The following is a 17,336-nucleotide window of genomic DNA, read 5'->3' as shown; positions in this document are numbered from 1 at the left end:
CGCGGTCACAGGTCCCCTCCACTGGGAGCCCGCGCCATCCGCCGCACATGATGCTGAGCCCGGGAGCCTGGCGGATGTTCCCGGTCTCTTTCTGGCCGTGCGCTTCCGCGCTGGCTGCAGAGCCGGTGCTCCCCGCCCCTGCCTCCAGCCACCTTTTGTTTTGCTGAAGCAGCCTGTGGGAGAAGATGGGACTGGAACCCGGCCTGGGCAGCCTTGTGGGTTGGAAGGGGGTGAGCTCGGTAATCTGCAGGGAATTGTGAGACTTTTTTGTGTGTGCGGTGCTTAGAAGAAAATCGCTGAAGATGCCTGCTTCACGCAGGAGGGTTACGAAGCTCAGAGCTGGAGATGGAGCCCTTGAAGAAGGCTCTGTCTTAGAGGTTCCCATACCTCCCTTGGAGAAATTTACTTGGATTAAAGTTCGTAGAGACTGCCTTACTAATTGTTACTTTTTATATCTTGCAAAAATTTGAGTAGTTGAAGTCACTGATTGTCCCCGTTACTCTTAACCATATTAACTATGGGCCTGTGTTCCTGCCGATCTTTTGGTGTTCCTAAACATACATACAGATTTTTAAAAAGTATAATGCACATACAGTTTTTTAGATTTTCTGTTTCATTCGTAAACATTTGTAACTTTCTCACTGATAAACAGCTTTGCAAGTCAATGGATAGGATGGTAGGTTTCAGTTTGATAGGTACACGGTAGTCTTGCACAGCCCCCTATTGCCAGTTTTTTGTTGTGTTGTTTGTTTTTTAACTTCTGACCATAGAGAATTGTATCTTTCTACTACACTAACGTAGAGGGAAAATTGGTGAGGAAAAGACACACTTCCAGACCTGAAGCCACTTGGCAAAGATTTGACTTGCAGTGTACACCTGGGCACCGAGGACTTGCTTTATGGATGGTATTTTAGAATATTTTTGTAGGGCATTAAGATATGTTTAATACAGCAATTGCTAAGAGATTGATTGCTTTGCCAAACTTTTTCTGGGACATTCTTTTTTTCTAAAATAGAGAGGGTAAAAGGGACAGATTTGTTAGAATACCAACTGGGGCTCTTCATATTTAGTATGCAAAACATAGAAAGAAGTGGCAACAAATGGCCAAAACGGGTTATAACAAGGGCTTGGGATGACGTTGCCAGGAAAAGCAGCCAAGAAGCAGTGGCTCCCCCAGAATTCCCTGCTGTTGGGAGAGTTCTGATGCACAACACCATTTTTTTTTTTTAAATTCTGAGGTGGAGTCTTGCCCTGTAGCCCAGAGCTGAAGTGCAATGGCGCGATCTCAGCTCACTGCAACCTCTGCCTCCCGGGTTCAAGCAATTCTGCTGCCTCAGCCTCCCCAGTAGCTGGAATTACAGGCGCCTACCACCATGCCTGGCTAATTTTTTGTATCTTATTAGAGACAGGGTCTCACCTTGTTGGCTGGTCTCTAACTCCTGACCTCGTGATCCGCTTGCCTCGGCCTCCCAAAGTGCTGGGGTTACAGGCGTGAGCCAACGCACCCAGCCTACGACGTCATTTTTATTGTCTAAGTGGCTTATGGCAAGGACATAGCTCTGCCTTCACATTCAAGGGCATTTCCTTGGAGCTGCACCAGGACTCAGCTCTACACCTTAGGGTGCCCATTGGAGTGTTTATATATAATCAGATCATGGAGAGGCCAGCGATGGGCTCAGGGATTACGGAAATGACCTTCATGAACAAGATAGTCCCTGCAACAAAACAGGTTTTCTGATCCACTGTGAGATCTGTTTTGTTTGTCTACTGTGGTGGCTCTTGGTGGAAACCTTTCTCTTAAACCACAATCTGTAAGTTGTAAAGTTGTAAACTTTTCTCTTAAACCTCACAGTCTGTAAATAGGCTGTGTGCCTATTCTGAATAGGAAGGACATGTAAAAGTGGAAAATTGGAATTTAAGTGCTTCTTTGGCTAATTCATGATGAAAATAAACTTGCCATCCTTTCTCTGGAAAAGTTTCATGTTTGCTGGTGATGGACCAGCAACCAGTCCCACCAGAGCCAATGAGAGGAGGTGGGCTCCCAAGAAAACACCTGCTGTGTCTCCCCCTCAGCGAGAAACGACCTCAGATATTCACCGGTACACTGCAGACTGGTAATGTGACACTCTAGAGTTCCTAAATAGAATGCTTTTTTTTTGTTATTTTTGTCTTTTTAAAAATTATGCGGCCGGGCGCGGTGGCTCACGCCTGTAATCCCAGCACTTTGGGAGGCCGAGGCGGGCAGATCACGAGGGCAGGAGATCGAGACCATCCTGGCTAACACGGTGAAACCCCGTCTCTACTAAAAATACAAAAAATTAGCCCGGCATGGTGGTGGGCGCCTGTAGTCCCAGCTACTGGGGAGGCTGAGGCAGGAGAATGGCCTGAACCTGGGAGGCGGAGCTTGCCGTGAGCCGAGAACGCACCACTGCACTTCAGCCTGGGTGACAGAGCTAGACTCTGTCTCAAAAAAAAAAAAAAAAAAAAAAATTATGCAAGTCCTGAAGGAAAAATTATTACTGGAGGAAAAATTAGAAAATATAGATAAGCCAGAAGGAAAAAAGTTAACTGTAATCCTGTAACCCACTTCTATCACCCACTTTGTAAATGCTATAAATATTTTGTGTTCTACATTGTTTTTTCTGTATTGACAGAAACTTGTTTTTAATACATAAAATAGCATTATACCGAACCTATTGTTTCATAACTCTTAGCACTTCATTTGTGGTAAATAGCAGAAAGAGTAGAAGTTGGAGTGTTCAGAGGAAGATTTGTCAAGCTTTGCCATGCTTGGCAAATCAGCACATCAAAACATCTGGCTAACATGGAGAACTTTGTGCTTGGCAAGAGGTGACAGTTGGTCATGAAGACGTTTAATGGATTCTCTGAAGTGGTGGCAAGGTGGCGAGAAGAGTCCAACCTGAAGCTGCAGAGCCTGGGATTGCACTGCGTGGAGAAGAAAGGGTGTGCGTGATTCCATGCTCCTTTTCATCCTGGCCTTTCCATTCGGTCTGTGCAACTGTGGGCTTGAATGCATTTATTTGCCATTCTTGGCCTCAGTTTTCTCGTCTTTAAAATGAGCGGAATCAAGCTGGTGATCTGTTTCTGAAGTCTGTTGCCATTCTGAAATGTTAGAGTTAAAACGTTTCCGTTTCATATTGAATTGACATTCCATCTCCATCCAAAGAGAATTTGAGGATGCTTATGCTAGATGCAGCACAAAAGGTTCACATTAGAAGGCCTCACAGTGAAGGTTGGGGTGGGACAGTGAGGGTCAGGACACAAAACGCAGACCAGGATCCTGGCAATGAAAGCAGCCCATGCCCAGTTACGAGAGTCATGGGATCCCTTCTATAACATTCCGAAAGGACAGGTGCACAGTTTATTCTGTGGGCCTTTGTGAAGCAGTGTTGTCGATGTGCCGACCCACTGACCTGCAGCACCCCTGCAGTGGATTTAACAATCAGTTTTTGAGACTCTTCCCATAAGCTCCTGGCATGACTACGACACAGATTAAGGAAAAGCAGCTCTACCTTGGGGCCCACACTGCTGTCCTAAATATTCCTAATAAGATAAACACAATGAAATACGATTAATCTTTTGGTTTGGCTGGACCCAGGAGTTAAAGATGATCTAGAGAAGTGTTTTGCAGCCCCTGCTGCTCTGTGATCCCCACTTCTGGGATTTGTTTTAATTAGTCAGTTGTGGGACCAGCCTCTGGAATCTTAACACTCCCAATTTTTCTGATGTATTTCTACTTTTATGTGTGAAGTTCAGCTTGCATCTCCTGGGCAGGCTTCCGTGACAGCAGATCGCTCAAAGTCATTTTCTCTGGCCAGTAACTGATGGTGGGTGCTGTTTTGTGTTGCTGACAGCCAGCCAGCCACTTGGAAGGTAGGCCCCAGCTGTCATTTTAGCAGATGGAGAAGCCTGCAGTGTGTGTGCCTTCAGTTTCTGCAGAAGACTGCCTGGCCTTTGCCCTTGCAGGCTGTGGTGGCTGGTTTTTATGTGTCAGCTTGGCTGGGCTGTTATGCCTAGATAGTAATGTGGATGTGCCTCTGGGGGGTGGGAGTAGTGTTTCCCACACTGTCAGTCAGTGACTGTCTACCTGGATGTAGCCTGAGATCCCACAGGCCAGAGGCTCAGTCCCACAAGACTTCTCCACCCCAGATGTCAGTTGCACATCAGGGCCTCCCTTCTGACCTCTGACCGACAGCCGCCTCAGGTTTGATGATTTGCCAGAACGGCTCAGGAAACTCAGGGAAACACTTCACTTGCGTTTACCAGTTAATTATAAAGAATACAACTCAGGAACAGCCAGATAGAAGATATGCAGAGGGCAGGTCTGAGGGAGGGTGCAGTGGCTTCCATACCCTCTGCAGGTGACCCTGTCCCAGCACCTCCAGGATTCACTGAACTGGAAGGAAGCTCTTCCATCCCCTTCAGTTGGGGATTTTATGGAGGCCCCAGTTACCTGGCGTGATCATTGGCCATTGGTGATGAGCTCAGCCTTTAGCCTCTCTCCTTTCACTGGAGGTTTGGGGGTGGTGGGAGGGGTGGACCTGAAACTTCCAATCCTCTAATTACAGATCTGGTTCCCCTGGCAACCAGCCTCTGCCCTTAGGGCTTGCCAAAAGTCACCTTGTTAAGGCGTGTTGGAAGGGGTTTGTTATGAATAACAAAAGACACATTTCATCTTTATTGGTCTTATCACTTAGGAAATTACAAGGGTGTTAGGAGCACTGGCCAGGAAGAACAAACATATATATCTCATTACATCACAGTTTCACAGCCTCCCATGGGGGAAGGCCTTGGAGAACAAACCCTGCCACCAGCTACCCTGCAACGGAGCTGCAGCTTGCCTGGGTCTCCAGCCTGCGGGCCCACACCCCCCCAACAAGTTGCGGCCTTGCACTTCCAGAACCACTTGAGCCAATTTCTTACATCTGTCTCTCTCTCTACACATACCTTACTGTTAGTTCTGTGTCTCTGGAGAACCCTGACTAATCCACAGGGGCCGTGGTGGCTTTATAAAAATATGGCCGGGCGTGGTGGCTCACACTTGTAATCCCAGCACTTTGGGAGGCTGAGGCGGGTGGAGCCCCTGAGGTCAAAAGTTCGAGACCAGCCTGACCAATATGGTGAAACCTAGTCTCTACTTTAGTCTCTACTAAAAATACAAAACTTAGCTGGGTGTGGTGGTATCTGTAGTCCCAGCTATTCGGGAGGCTGAGACAGGAGAATTGCTTGAACCAGGGAGGTGGAGGTTGCAGTGAGCCAAGACTGCATCATTGTACTCCAGCCTGGGCAACTCTGCCTAAATAAAATAAAATGAAATAAGGTAACCGACCTCACCTTCACACCTCAGCCATATTTCCTTTTAAACTTTATGTGATTTCAGACTCTTAAAAAGTTGTAAGAATAATACAAAGATTTCTTGTAATTCCTGTATACCCTTCATCTGGATTCCCCAGATATTAAACATTGTAACACACTTGTTAGGTCATTTTGTCGCTGTAAGTTCATTTTTTGTAGCTGTAAGTTCATTTTTCTCTGAATCATTTGAAAGAAAGTACCAGCCTGACCAACAAGGTGAAACCCCATGTTTACTAAAAATACAAAATTAGCCAGGTGCGGTGGCAGGTGCCTGTAGTCCCAGGTACTTGGGGGACTAAGGCAGGAGGATCGCTTGAACCTGGGAGGAGGAGGTTGCAGTGAGCTGAGATCATGCCACTGCATTCCAACCTGGGCAATGGAGCGAGATTCCGTCTCAAAAAAAAAAAGTAAGTTGTAGCCTTGTTGCCCCTTCACCCCCAAAAACGGCAGTGTGAAGGTTCCAGAAAAACAGGGAGGTTCTCCTACACACCTATAGTAGAGCAGTTAAACTCTGGACATTTTCATCGACACAGTGCTGTCGTCTGCAAATCTTTCCAATGTCACCAGCTGTCCTGCTTAATAAATACAAATAAAATGCAAAAATACAATTATAAAAAATACAAATAAGTAAATTGGGAGAACTTTAGAAGTCTTTTCAGATTATACCTATTCTTTTATTATTATTAAACAGATCAAAGCTTTAAGCCATTTGGAAATTCACAGCATCCTAAGACATGCAGCAAATAACCGCAGGAGATAGGAGCTGGCTCTTTCTCCCCCATGCAGAATGGCGTTCTTAGGATACGGTGAAGGGCAGAGAAATGAACACAGATTTAGAAAGGTAATGGACACTAAGATAGGTTTGGTTAACAGTGTCTTCAACAGTATTTTGAGTAGGAATGACATGTAATTTTAGGTGTAGCTAAGTGGCATTTCTTGGCCGGCAAACAGTTAAAATGAAAGATTAAAGTAGTTAAAAATGGTGACTGGTAGCTCACTAGTTATAAATATAGTTTGACACGGTCCAGATCACTTAGTGTAAGTTGATGAGGCTCTGTCAGTGATAAGGAGAAGGCTCCCATTGCTTTCTGGCTCTGGATTAGTACTGAGTAGACTTTTTGTGGAGCTTAATTGAATAGAAGGCAGGAGACAGTGGACTGTGGCAATGTGTGTCTTGGATGTAGAAGGAATTTGTTTACTGCAGAACCAAGTGATCTCTAAGATACCCGTAAGTTCTAAAGTTCTATAATTCTTTTACATTTCATTTTCAAAATTGAGCAAACAGACCTGTGTTTGAGTCTAGGTACTGGAGTGAGAAGGAAATCCACGATCCATGATCCATGTTGAGAAGCCTGTCCACTCCTCACGGGAAGCCAAGTTTCCCTGGCATTTAATTCATTAAGAAAGTGCTGGCCGGGCGCGGTGGCTCAAGCCTGTAATCCCAGCACTTTGGGAGGCCGAGACGGGTGGATCACGAGGTCAGGAGATCGAGACCATCCTGGCTAACATCCTGGTAGAAACCCAGTCTCTACCAAAAATACAAAAAAAACTAGCCGGGCAAGGTGGCGGGCGCCTGTCGTCCCAGCTACTCGGGAGGCTGAGGCAGGAGAATGGCGTAAACCCGGGAGGTGGAGCTTGCAGTGAGCTGAGATCCGGCCACTGCACTCCAGTCCGGGTGACAGAGCGAGACTCCGCCTCAAAAAAAAAAAAAAAAAAAAAGTGCTGTGTGACTTCACAGGCTGGGAGCTTGAGAGATGTGCTAGCTAATCCTCACATCCTTACAGCAGATACAGTAGTAGGTTATCAGATTGCTTTGTGAGCAACTCCCCAGAAGCACCCTCAGACACGGTGGAATGGACACTGACACTGTCAAGGAAGCCAAAGACCAACCTCAGCATCTGGCGGGTGGGAGGCCCCTCAGCATCTCTCCTCCCACGGGACCTTGGTTCCCCTGGATGGTGTCTTGAGACTGCTTAGCTCACCAGCAGGAGCCAGCAGGTCCAGCCCAGGGAGGTGACCCGTTTGTGTCTGGAGGGGCCAGGAGCGCCCCCCTCCAAGGCCTGGCTGGTGGAACGTGGTGCCCACTGGCCTCCAGCTGGCTCAGTGGCCCGTGTCCCTGTGTCTTATCAGGGCCAGCTCTGTCCACAGTGCCTGGGTGGCAGGGAGGGACATCTGCCTTGTGAGTCACTCTGTGCCCATTTAGGAACCAGTAGAGGGTGGCTGGTGTGAGGCATGCTGGCACTGATAGAATCGAATACACAAAAGGAGAGTTGCTGTGCTTTCTTGGGGACAGGAGGACCAGTTTCAGATTTCAGACCAGATCTACCTGCAGAATGAGGCTCGTCATCTTGGTGAAAGCAGCTGCCCAACTGTTTATTTCTTGAAGTGGAGTTTTGCTCTTGTTGTCCAGGCTGGAGTATAGTGGCACAATCTCTGCTCACTGCAACCTCCACCTCCCAGGTTCAAGCGATTCTCCTGCCTCAGCCTCCCAAATAGCTGGGACTACAGGCATGCACCACCACGCCCAGCTAGTTTTTGTATTTTTAGTAGAGACGGGGTTTCACTATGTTGGCCAGGCTAGATGTACCTGCCTCAGCCTCCCAAAGTGCTGGGATTGTAGGCGTGAGCCACCACGCCTGGCTCCAGCTCTTTCTGTTGTTTCCCTGAATGTTGGGAAAGTCCTTTCTTTTCCCACCAGAGTATTCAGACACCGATGTTATTAAATGAAGACTCTAGTTAAAAATCCCTTCAGAAAAGGAAGAAAAGATTGGTGGTCTCTGCAGGCCTGATTCTGTGAACCTGTGTCTGTAAGAGCACAATGAGGCCCTGCTGGTTGGTGTTACATTCTCTTTTCAGAGTCTTAACTCCTGAGGTGTCGTTAGATGATTGCTATGTTGTGTACTGTTTGTGTCGATCATATTTTTGAGCTTTATGCTTTTCTATTATTTGCCTGGTTGTGTAGGCTTTGCATGTAATAAATAAACTCTATTTAAAAAAACACACACACACAGTGGGGGGCTTGTCTTGAACCCAGGAGGCGGAGGTTGCAGTGAACCAAGATTGCACCAGTGCATTCCAGCCTGGGCAACAGAGCGAAACTCCGTCTCAAAAAAAAAACAACAGAAAAAAACAGGCTTGCTTTAGGCTAGTTAACACTTGTTATAGTCATATTGCAAGAAGGGACCATGCTGAGAAAAGCAATGGCCCAGTTCAATCCCAGGTGGCAGGGCCTCCTTAGAGCAGAGCTGCTGAGCAGGGAGGTTAGGGGATCCTGTTGGCCTTTTCAGGCTGAAGCAGGTGAGTCCAGTTCTCCAACCAGCACTGCCTGAGCAGGGAAGCCCTGTTCACGGTTGCACAGGAGATGCCAGAGGGGAGTGAGTGGAAAGAGGCTGTCCTGCAGCAGCAGGATTTGGGGTCATGGAAGAGCTAGGTCCCTAGGCTGTTGCTTGGACAAAGCCTATGGCTTTACATGATTTTTTTCAGAACTGCCACGTGCCAACTTACTGGGCTCTGCATTTCTCCTTGAGAAGTCTGATATGGGGAGGGGAACCAACCTTGCCTGAGTCCAAGCCTAGCCCTGTGCGAGCCCACAGGTTAATGTGGTCCTCTCAGAGGCTGAGTGACTTGTCCAGGTCACCCAGCTAGCCAGGGCAGGGAGCTGGGATGGGACCCCAGCCCGTACCATTCAAGTCTGCATTTTCTTGGCCAGCTCCTCCAGCAAGCCTCTTTCAGTTTCATGGTTTTCACTCGGAACCATCTTAAGGTAAAAGTAAAAGAGACACATCTCAGCAAATGATGAAAGTTCTTAAATTGAAACAAGTGGCAGAAAAGCCTCACAACAACAAAACACATTGCAGTCCCCAAGGACAGAGCCTGTGGCAGGGCAGGCCCTGGGCATTGCCTTGGGGACTGTGCTTCAGCAGGAGGCTGCGGAAACCTCGATGTCTGCATGCAACCTGGAGGACAATTGGAGACGCACAGGCTTCGAGTCTAGGCCCAGCACTTCCCGCGTCAGTACTGTCCCTTACAAACAGAGATAATCAAGCTCTTGGGACGTAACTGGTAAACTTTTTCCCCACAGTAGAAAAGTTCATAAGTAGAAGTTAGGAACTTTTGCAGAAAGAGCAAACTACAACCTAAAAATACACATTTTAGCCAGGTGTGGTGGCGCACACCTGTAGTGCCAGCTGCTTGGGAGGCTGAGATGCGAGGATCACTTGAGGCCAGGAGTTTGTGGCCAGCCATTTGCGGCCAGCCTGGGCAACACAGTGAGACTGTCATCTCTTAAAAAAAAAAAAACAAAAAAAACCCCCACATTTTTAGTTAAAGGCAAAATCTATCTGATCGTGTTCCTAGCCTGTCAGCTTTTTACAAAACCTCTTATTAATACTTGGCCCACAGTATTTTCTCAGGCAGCCAGGGTCTAGCTGGTCTCAGTATGATTTCACACTGGTTAATAAACTCCACCTGGACAGTGCCTGTGGCTTCCTCTGCAGGCGGGAGTCAGGTGCTATGGAAACCCCATAGAATATTAAGTTCATTCAAATAAGTCCAGCGTGATGAAAGTCTGCCAGAGGCCTGGCTGTGAGTGACAGCAGCAGTAGTTGTACTTATAGTGGCTATGAGAACTCATTAATTATACTGCTGTAATGTCTTGTGATTTAAAAGACGTTGGAATTTGTATAGTAATGTAGACGCCTATATTCAAATGGGCAAAAAAGTAAAAACAGGCCATTAAAGACAGAGCTATTTGTGTGTGTGTGTGTTCTTTCAATTTGTAGATTTCGATATTTATAGAGTATTCTTAAATTATGTATTAAAAACTTGATGGGCCAGGAGTGGTGGCTCACACCTGTAATCCCAGCACTTTGGGAGACTGAGGCGGGTAGATCACCTGAGGTCAAGAGATTGAGACCAGCCTGGCTAACATGGTGAAACCTTGTCTCTACTAAAAATACAGAAATAGCTGGTGTGGTGGCACACGCGCCTTTGTTCCCAGCTACTTGGGAGACTGAGGCAGGAGAATCACTTGAATCTGGGATGCAGAGGTTGCAGTGAGCCAGAATTGCGCCCCTGCACTCCATCCTGGTCAGCAGAGTGAGACCCTGTCTCAAAACAAAACAAACAAAAAAACCCTTTATATATATGTATATTTTTTATTTTTTGTAGTGACGGGGTCTTGCTATGTTGCCCAGGCTGGTCTTTCACTGCTGGGCTCAAGTGATCTTTCCACCTCAGCCTCCCAAAGGGTTACGATTATAGACCACCACACCTGGCCAAAAATACTTTAAATGTTTTATTCAGCCTCTTTTCAGTGAGCCTGGTGATGCAGACATTAGGTGTCCTTGGTCTTCCACGCCAGTATCTTTCTCCCCAGTCCCTCTCATGCTTCTCCCACTCTGGTTCACTTTTTTCTCAGCCAGGTTTTGTTTTCAGCTTTGCTTTTGTTTTGCATTCAGTGGTACCTTTAGTTCTGTGGTAGTTTTATTTACTTACTTATTTTACTTTCCTGTGCTTGGTTGGATCCTTCTGTAACAGTCGTCATTTCTTGACTTCCTGGGTAAGTCTGTGTTTATGAATTTCGTTTGCCCCTAGCTAAATGCTTTGTGCTCTTTGCCCATTGTAGTTTTTTGTTTTTTGTTTTTGGGACAGAGTCTTACTCTGTCACCCAGGCTGGAGGAGTGCAGTGGTGCGATTGCAGCTCACAGTAACCTGTGCCTCCTAGGCTCAAGTGATCCTTCTGCCCCAGCGCCCCGAGTAGCTGGGACTACAGGTGTGCACCACCATGCCTGGCTTTTTTTTTTTTTTTTTCTTTTAAGACTGAGTGTTGCTCTGTAGCCCAGGCTGGAGTGTGGTTGGAACATCTGGCTCACTGCAACCTCCATCTCCTGGGTTCAAGCGATTTTCCTGCCTCAGCCTCCTGAGTAGCTGGGATTACATGCGCCCACCCCCACGTCCAGCTAATTTTTGTATTATTATTATTATTATTTTTGAGACAGTCTCGTTCTGTTGCCCAGACTGAAGTGCAGTGGCACGTCTCAGCTCACTGCAACCTCCGCCTCCCAGGTTCAAGTGATTCTCCTGCCTCAGCCTCCCGATTAGCTGGGATCACAGGTACCTGCCCCCCCCCAGCTAATTTTTTGCATTTTTAGTAGAGATGGCATTTCCCCATATTGGCCAGGCTGGTCTCGAACTCCTGACCTCGTGATCTGCTCACCTTGGCCTCCCAAAGCACTGGGATTACAGGCATGAGCCACTGTGCCTGGCCAATTTTTGTATTTTTAATAGAGATGGGATTTCACTATGTTGGACAGACTGGTCTCAAACTCCTGACCTCAAGTGATCCGCCTACCTCGGCCTCCCAAAGTGCTGGGATTACAGGCGTAAGCCACTGTGCCTGGCCTTTTTTTTTTTTTTTTTTTGTAGAGATGGCCTTGAACTCCATGACTCCTTGAACTCCTCCCGCCTCAGCCTCCCAAAGTGCTGGAATTACAGGTGCGAGCCACCGTGCCTGGCCTCATCTATTACTTTCTTTGACAAGAGGTATATTAACGTAAAATTCAGATACTATACAGTTCACCCCTTTAAAGCATACAGTTGGATATACTGGTTTCAGGATATTCACAGAGTTGTACTTCCATCACCACAATCCATTTTAAAACATTCTTCACCCCGAACAGAAACTCTAAGCCTTTTTTATCACCCACCGAAGCCTCTAATCCCCTACCCTTAGGCAATTACCAATCCCCTTTTGGTTTCTATAGATATGCCTGTTTTGGACATCGCGTATGAACGGATTCACAGGATGTGCGGTCTGTTGTGGCTGGCTGCTTCCGCTGAGCGTGGTGTTTTTGAGGTTCCTTCATGTTGTAGGACACGAAGGACTGACATTTGGGTTGTTTCCACCTTTTGGCTGTTATGTACAAGTCTCGGAGGGAACATAGGCCTTCATTTCTCTTGGGCGTGTATATACCTGGGAGTGGAATTGCTGGGCCAAATAGTAACTGTGTTTTTCACTTTTTGAGGAACTGCCAAACTCAAAAAGTGCTAGAATTAGAGATGTGAACCACTGCGCCTGGCTCATTGCAGCCTTGACCTCCCAGGCTCAAGCAGTCTTCCCACCTCAGCCTCCCTTGTAGGTGGGGCCACAGGCATGCGCCACCACGCCTGGCTAACTTTTAAATTTTTTGTAGAGAGGAGGGTCTCATTTTGCTGCCCAGGTTGGTTTCAAACTCCTGGCCTCAAGCAGTCCCCCACCTTGGTCTCCCAAAGTGTATGAGCCATAGTAATTATTTTATTAATTTTATTTTTGGAATGTTCATTGCTAATGAACATTGGATAGTTATATTAATCATGAATAATTAATTAAAAACAATAAAGATAACTGATTTTGTGTTAGTCTTATATTCTGCTACCTTGCTGAATTCATTTATTAGTTCCAAAAGCCTGAATGTGGCTTAGATTTGTGACAATTTGTTGATCACTCCTTGTCTTTTATGACTTTACAAACTTGATGACTACTGGTCAGGCATTTTATAGAGAATTCTTCAGTTTGGGTTTGTCCGCTATTCTCATGATTACACTGGGGTTATGGGTTTTGGGAAGAACACACAGAGGAAAGTGTCCACATCACAGCACACTGGGGTGCTAGTCAGCGCGGTCAGCTGTCTCCACTGTCAAGTTGCTGCCTTTTCATTTCTCTGCTCCTCAGCAGGGTGTCGCTACATCCAGCCCACCCTCAAGGTGGCAGACAGGGAAGTAAGCTCCTCCTGGAGTGAAGAATATCGGAAAGAGTTTGGCCCCTGGTTAAAACCACCACAGCAATTAGTAAATATTTCAGGGGAGATATTGGCTGTGCAGATACCCTGTTAGTCCTTGGAGTTGTGCCCACTGATCTTACATTCAGCCCTGGCTGCTGCAGTCCCATGGATGGCCATGAGAAGTACTCGGTAGAGAAAGTAGGGCACCTAGAACCCCGCTCAGGGCCCAGGAGGCACTGCATGGGTGGCCGTCCTTGCTACAACACCTTAGAGGCACAGAGCTGGCTCATGTGGCAACCCCAAGCCGGCCAGCCAGCCAGCAGGCATCGGCCAAGAGACTTCTGCTGGGGAACATGGATGTGTGCATTCAGCCGTCTCTACTGGCGTTCACTGGTGCTTCATGTGGGTGCTAGAAGTTGTGCTCAGGGCTTTACATTGAGTACTTGAAGACATGGCCTACATTACATCCGTGTTAGAGATGTGAAGTAACTTGCCCAAGGGCACATGTGTGGTAAGAGGCTGAGCTAAGTGCAGACCTGGGTCTGTCCAGTTCTGGGTGCCTTGGCCCCAACCACCAACCTGCCCTGCCTCCCCACACATCATGGAAGTTAGTGTGCGTTCATCCAGGTGCTTGAGAGTCAGGGAAGAGACGGCCGTGTTGAGGAGGGGTCTCCCGGGTGGGCTGCTATGGTGGGCTGCAGTCAGCAGGCTGCTTGACAGAGGAAGCCCAGTTTTTGTGCATGGGATTGACATAAATGAAATCCTGAGTGGGGGCTTCATGGGTCCTGTCATCTCTGTAACCTTCCTAAAGTGTAGAATGGAATGAGAAATCTGATTCTTTCTTCTGCTTCCTCAGCGCATTTATTATCTTTCCCTGGAATTCTACATGGGCCGCACGCTGCAGAACACGATGGTGAACCTGGGCCTTCAGAATGCCTGCGATGAAGCCATCTATCAGGTACGGGGCCTCATGGCCGGGCTTCTGGGTGGCCCCTCGTGGTGCTTTGAGGTCTGAATCCATTTTCCCACGGAGGTGAGCCCTGACGTTAAGACTAGTAGCTGTCTGGGAATCGGGAGACTTACAGCCTGTTCTCCCCTCCTGGAAGGAATGGGTTGGTGGGGCTGCTCTCTGTTTTTGAGAGGAGAAAGTGAGAGTTGAATGACCCACAAGCATGGGGTTGAATTGGGATGCGAAGGTGTGGCGGTTCTAGAGGCCATCCCACACCCCACCCCACCCCAGGCGGATTTAGAGCACCGTTCCAGTGGTTGGTATTATTCCATTTTGACTTCATCAAACTGTTAACCCACATCTGGTTTCCCTCCCTCCACCCCGAGATGACCTCTGGAGCCTACCCTAGTTGTCTAGTTGTAAAAGCGCCATTTCTCCCCTAAAAACAAAAACTGCCTTTCTTTGGGAGTTTGTCGTTAGCACTTGCTCACTTTGAACTTAATCCTTTCATGGTTCCTTTGTGGTTTTAGAGCAGAGCAGCCATTGGCTTCCTTGTCTGTCTTTGCTTCCCTTCCCAGCTGAGTCTCTAGAGTATAACCTTTTACCTGCGTATAGATGGGTGTCTTCATGGCAAGGACCCTCCACCTCAGCACCATGCCATCGCCTTTGCTTTGCTTGGGCTTGGATGTGGGTGGGAGGAGTGGGGAGGTTTCATTGGGGGCAAATGTCTTGCGTGCCTGGGAGGCAGCTCAGCGTTGCCTGGGGCTCTGTCTCCCCATGCAGGACGTCATGGCTGTGTCTGTGCACAACAAAATGCAACAAAAACTTTACTCCCCATGTTCAAAGTTAGCTAATGGCGCTGAAGGTTACCCTGGCAGGTGACATGTCATTTATATCTGTTTACTGACTGTTAACATTAGGACATGTCTGTAAGAAGTACAGAACATGCAATATCTTAGTCTTGTCTTCGGAGTTTACCATTATAGAATGCATTTTATTTTTTGAAACATTTTATGCAGTTCTTACATATAGTAAAAATTTTAGGGAATAGTTTGCATCATAACTATGCAATATGTTTATAATTTTTATTCACAAAAAATGAATGTTAATTATAGAAATTTAGAAATTGCAGGCAAGCGTGTATCCTTTTAAACTTTGTATACTTGATGGGAGGTTCCAAGATGGCCGAATAGAAGCAGCTCCAGTCTACAGCTCCCAGCATGAGCGACACAGAAGACTGGTGATTTCTGCATTTCCAGTTGAGATACCGGGTTTATCTCACTGGGACTTGTTGGACAGTGGGTGCAGGACAGTGGGTGCAGCCCACTGAGGGTGAGCCAAAGCAGGGCGAGGCATCGCCTCATCCGGGAAGCGCAAGTGGTCAGGGAATTCCCTTTCCTAGCCAAGCAAAGCTGTGACAGACAGCACCTGGAAAATTGGGTCACTCCCACCCCAATACTGTGCTTTTCCAACGGTCTTAGCAAACGGCACACCAGGAGATTATATCCCGTGCCAGGCTGGAAGGGTCGCACACCCACAGAGCCTCGCTCATTGCTGGCACAGCAGTCAGAGATCCAATTGCAAGGAGGCAGCAAGGCTGGGGGAGGGGCGTCCGCCATTGCTGAGGCTTGAGTAGGTAAACAAAACCATTGGGAAGCTCAAAGTGGGTGGAGCCCACCACAGCTCAAGGAAGCCTGTCTGCCTTTGTAGACTCCACCTCTGGGGGCAGGGCATAGCTGAACAAAAGGCAGCAGAAACTTCTACAGACTTAAATGTCCCTGTCTGACAGCTTTGAAGAGGAGTTTGAGATCTGAGAACAGACAGACTGCCTCCTTAAGTGTGTCCCTGACCCCCGAGTAGCCTAACTGGGAGACACCTCCCAGTAGGGGCTGACTGACACCTCACACGACCGGATGCCCTTCTGAGACAAAACTTCCAGAGGAATGATCAGGCAGCAACATCTGCTGTTCTGCAATATTCGCTGTTCTCCAGCCTTGCTGGTGATACCCAGGCAAACAGGGTCTGGAATGGACCTCCAGCAGACTCCAACAGACCTGCAGCTGAGGGTCCTGACTGTTAGAAGGAAAACTAACAAACAGAAAGGACATCCACACCAAAATCCCAGCTGTACGTCACCATCATCAAAGACCAAAGGTAGATAAAACCAAAAAGATGGGGAGAAACCAGAGCAGAAAAGCTGAAAATTCTAAAAATCAGAGGGCCTCTTCTCCTCCAAAGGAACGCAGCTCCTCACCAGCAATGGAACAGAGCTGGACAGAGAATGACTTTATTGAGTTGAGAGAAGAAGGCTTCAGGCGATCAAACTTCTCCGAGCTAATGGAGGATGTTCGAACCCATTGCAAAGAAGCTAAAAACCTTGAAAAAAGATTACATGAATGGCTAACTAGAATAAACAGTGTAGAGAAGTCCTTAAATGACTTGATGGAGCTGAAAACCATGGCACGAGAACTACATGATGCCTGCGCAAGCTTCAGTAGCCAATTCAATCAACTGGAAGAAAGGGTATCAGTGATTAAAGATCCAATGAATGAAACGAACCGAGAAGTTTAGAGAAAAAAGAGTAAAAAGAAATGAACAAAGCCTCCAAGAAATAATGGGACTATGTGAAAAGGCCAAATCTACCTTTGATTGGTGTAACTGAAAGTGACGGGGAGAATGGAACCAAGATGGAAAACACTCTTCAGGATATTATCCAGGAGAACTTACCCAACCTAACAAGGCAGGCCAACACACAGATTCAGGAAATATAGAGAATGCCACAAAGATACTCCTCGAGAAGAGCAACCCCAAGACACATAATTGTCAGATTTACCAAAGTTGAAACGAAGGAAAAAATGTTAAGAGCAGCCAGAGAGAAAGGTCAGGTTACCCACAAAGGGAAGCCCATCAGACTAACAATAGATCTCTTGGCAGAAACTCTACAAGCCAGAAGAGGGCAGGGGCCAATATTCAACATTCTTAAAGAAAATAATTTTTAACCTAGAATTTCATATCCAGTCAAACTAAGCTTCCTAAGTGAAGGAGAAATAAAATCCTTTACAGACAAGCAAATGCTGAGAGATTTTGTCACCACCAGACCTGCCTTACAAGAGCTCCTGGAGGAAGCACTAAACATGGAAAGGAACAACCGGTACCAGCCACTGCAGACTCATGTCATTTTGTAAAGACCACTGATGCTAGGAAGAAACTGTATCAAATAATGAGCAAAATAACCAGCTAACATCATAATG

At 47.0% G+C, this 17,336-nt stretch overlaps 1 protein-coding gene across 3 annotated transcripts in view; it reads left to right on the top strand.

Moving 5' to 3' along the window:
- The window catches only part of PYGB (phosphorylase, glycogen; brain), a 60,003-nt gene that overhangs the window by 1,284 nt on the left and 41,383 nt on the right, over positions 1-17,336 (top strand). Inside the window, exon 2 of one of the 3 annotated variants that reach the window (XM_011952172.1) lies at positions 13,993-14,094. The exons of the other annotated variants lie outside the window; for them this stretch is intronic. Within the exon in view, the coding sequence (XP_011807562.1) occupies positions 13,993-14,094 (102 nt within the window). The remainder of the gene's footprint in view (positions 1-13,992; positions 14,095-17,336) is intronic. 3 annotated transcript variants of the gene reach the window in all.

The sequence above is a fragment of the Colobus angolensis genome, unplaced genomic scaffold (assembly GCF_000951035.1).
Source record: "Colobus angolensis palliatus isolate OR3802 unplaced genomic scaffold, Cang.pa_1.0 Scaffold336, whole genome shotgun sequence".
NCBI classification, from domain to species: Eukaryota; Metazoa; Chordata; class Mammalia; order Primates; family Cercopithecidae; genus Colobus; species Colobus angolensis.
The sequence above is the reverse complement of the archived record's forward strand: the minus strand, read 5'-3'. Positions and strand labels throughout refer to the sequence as shown.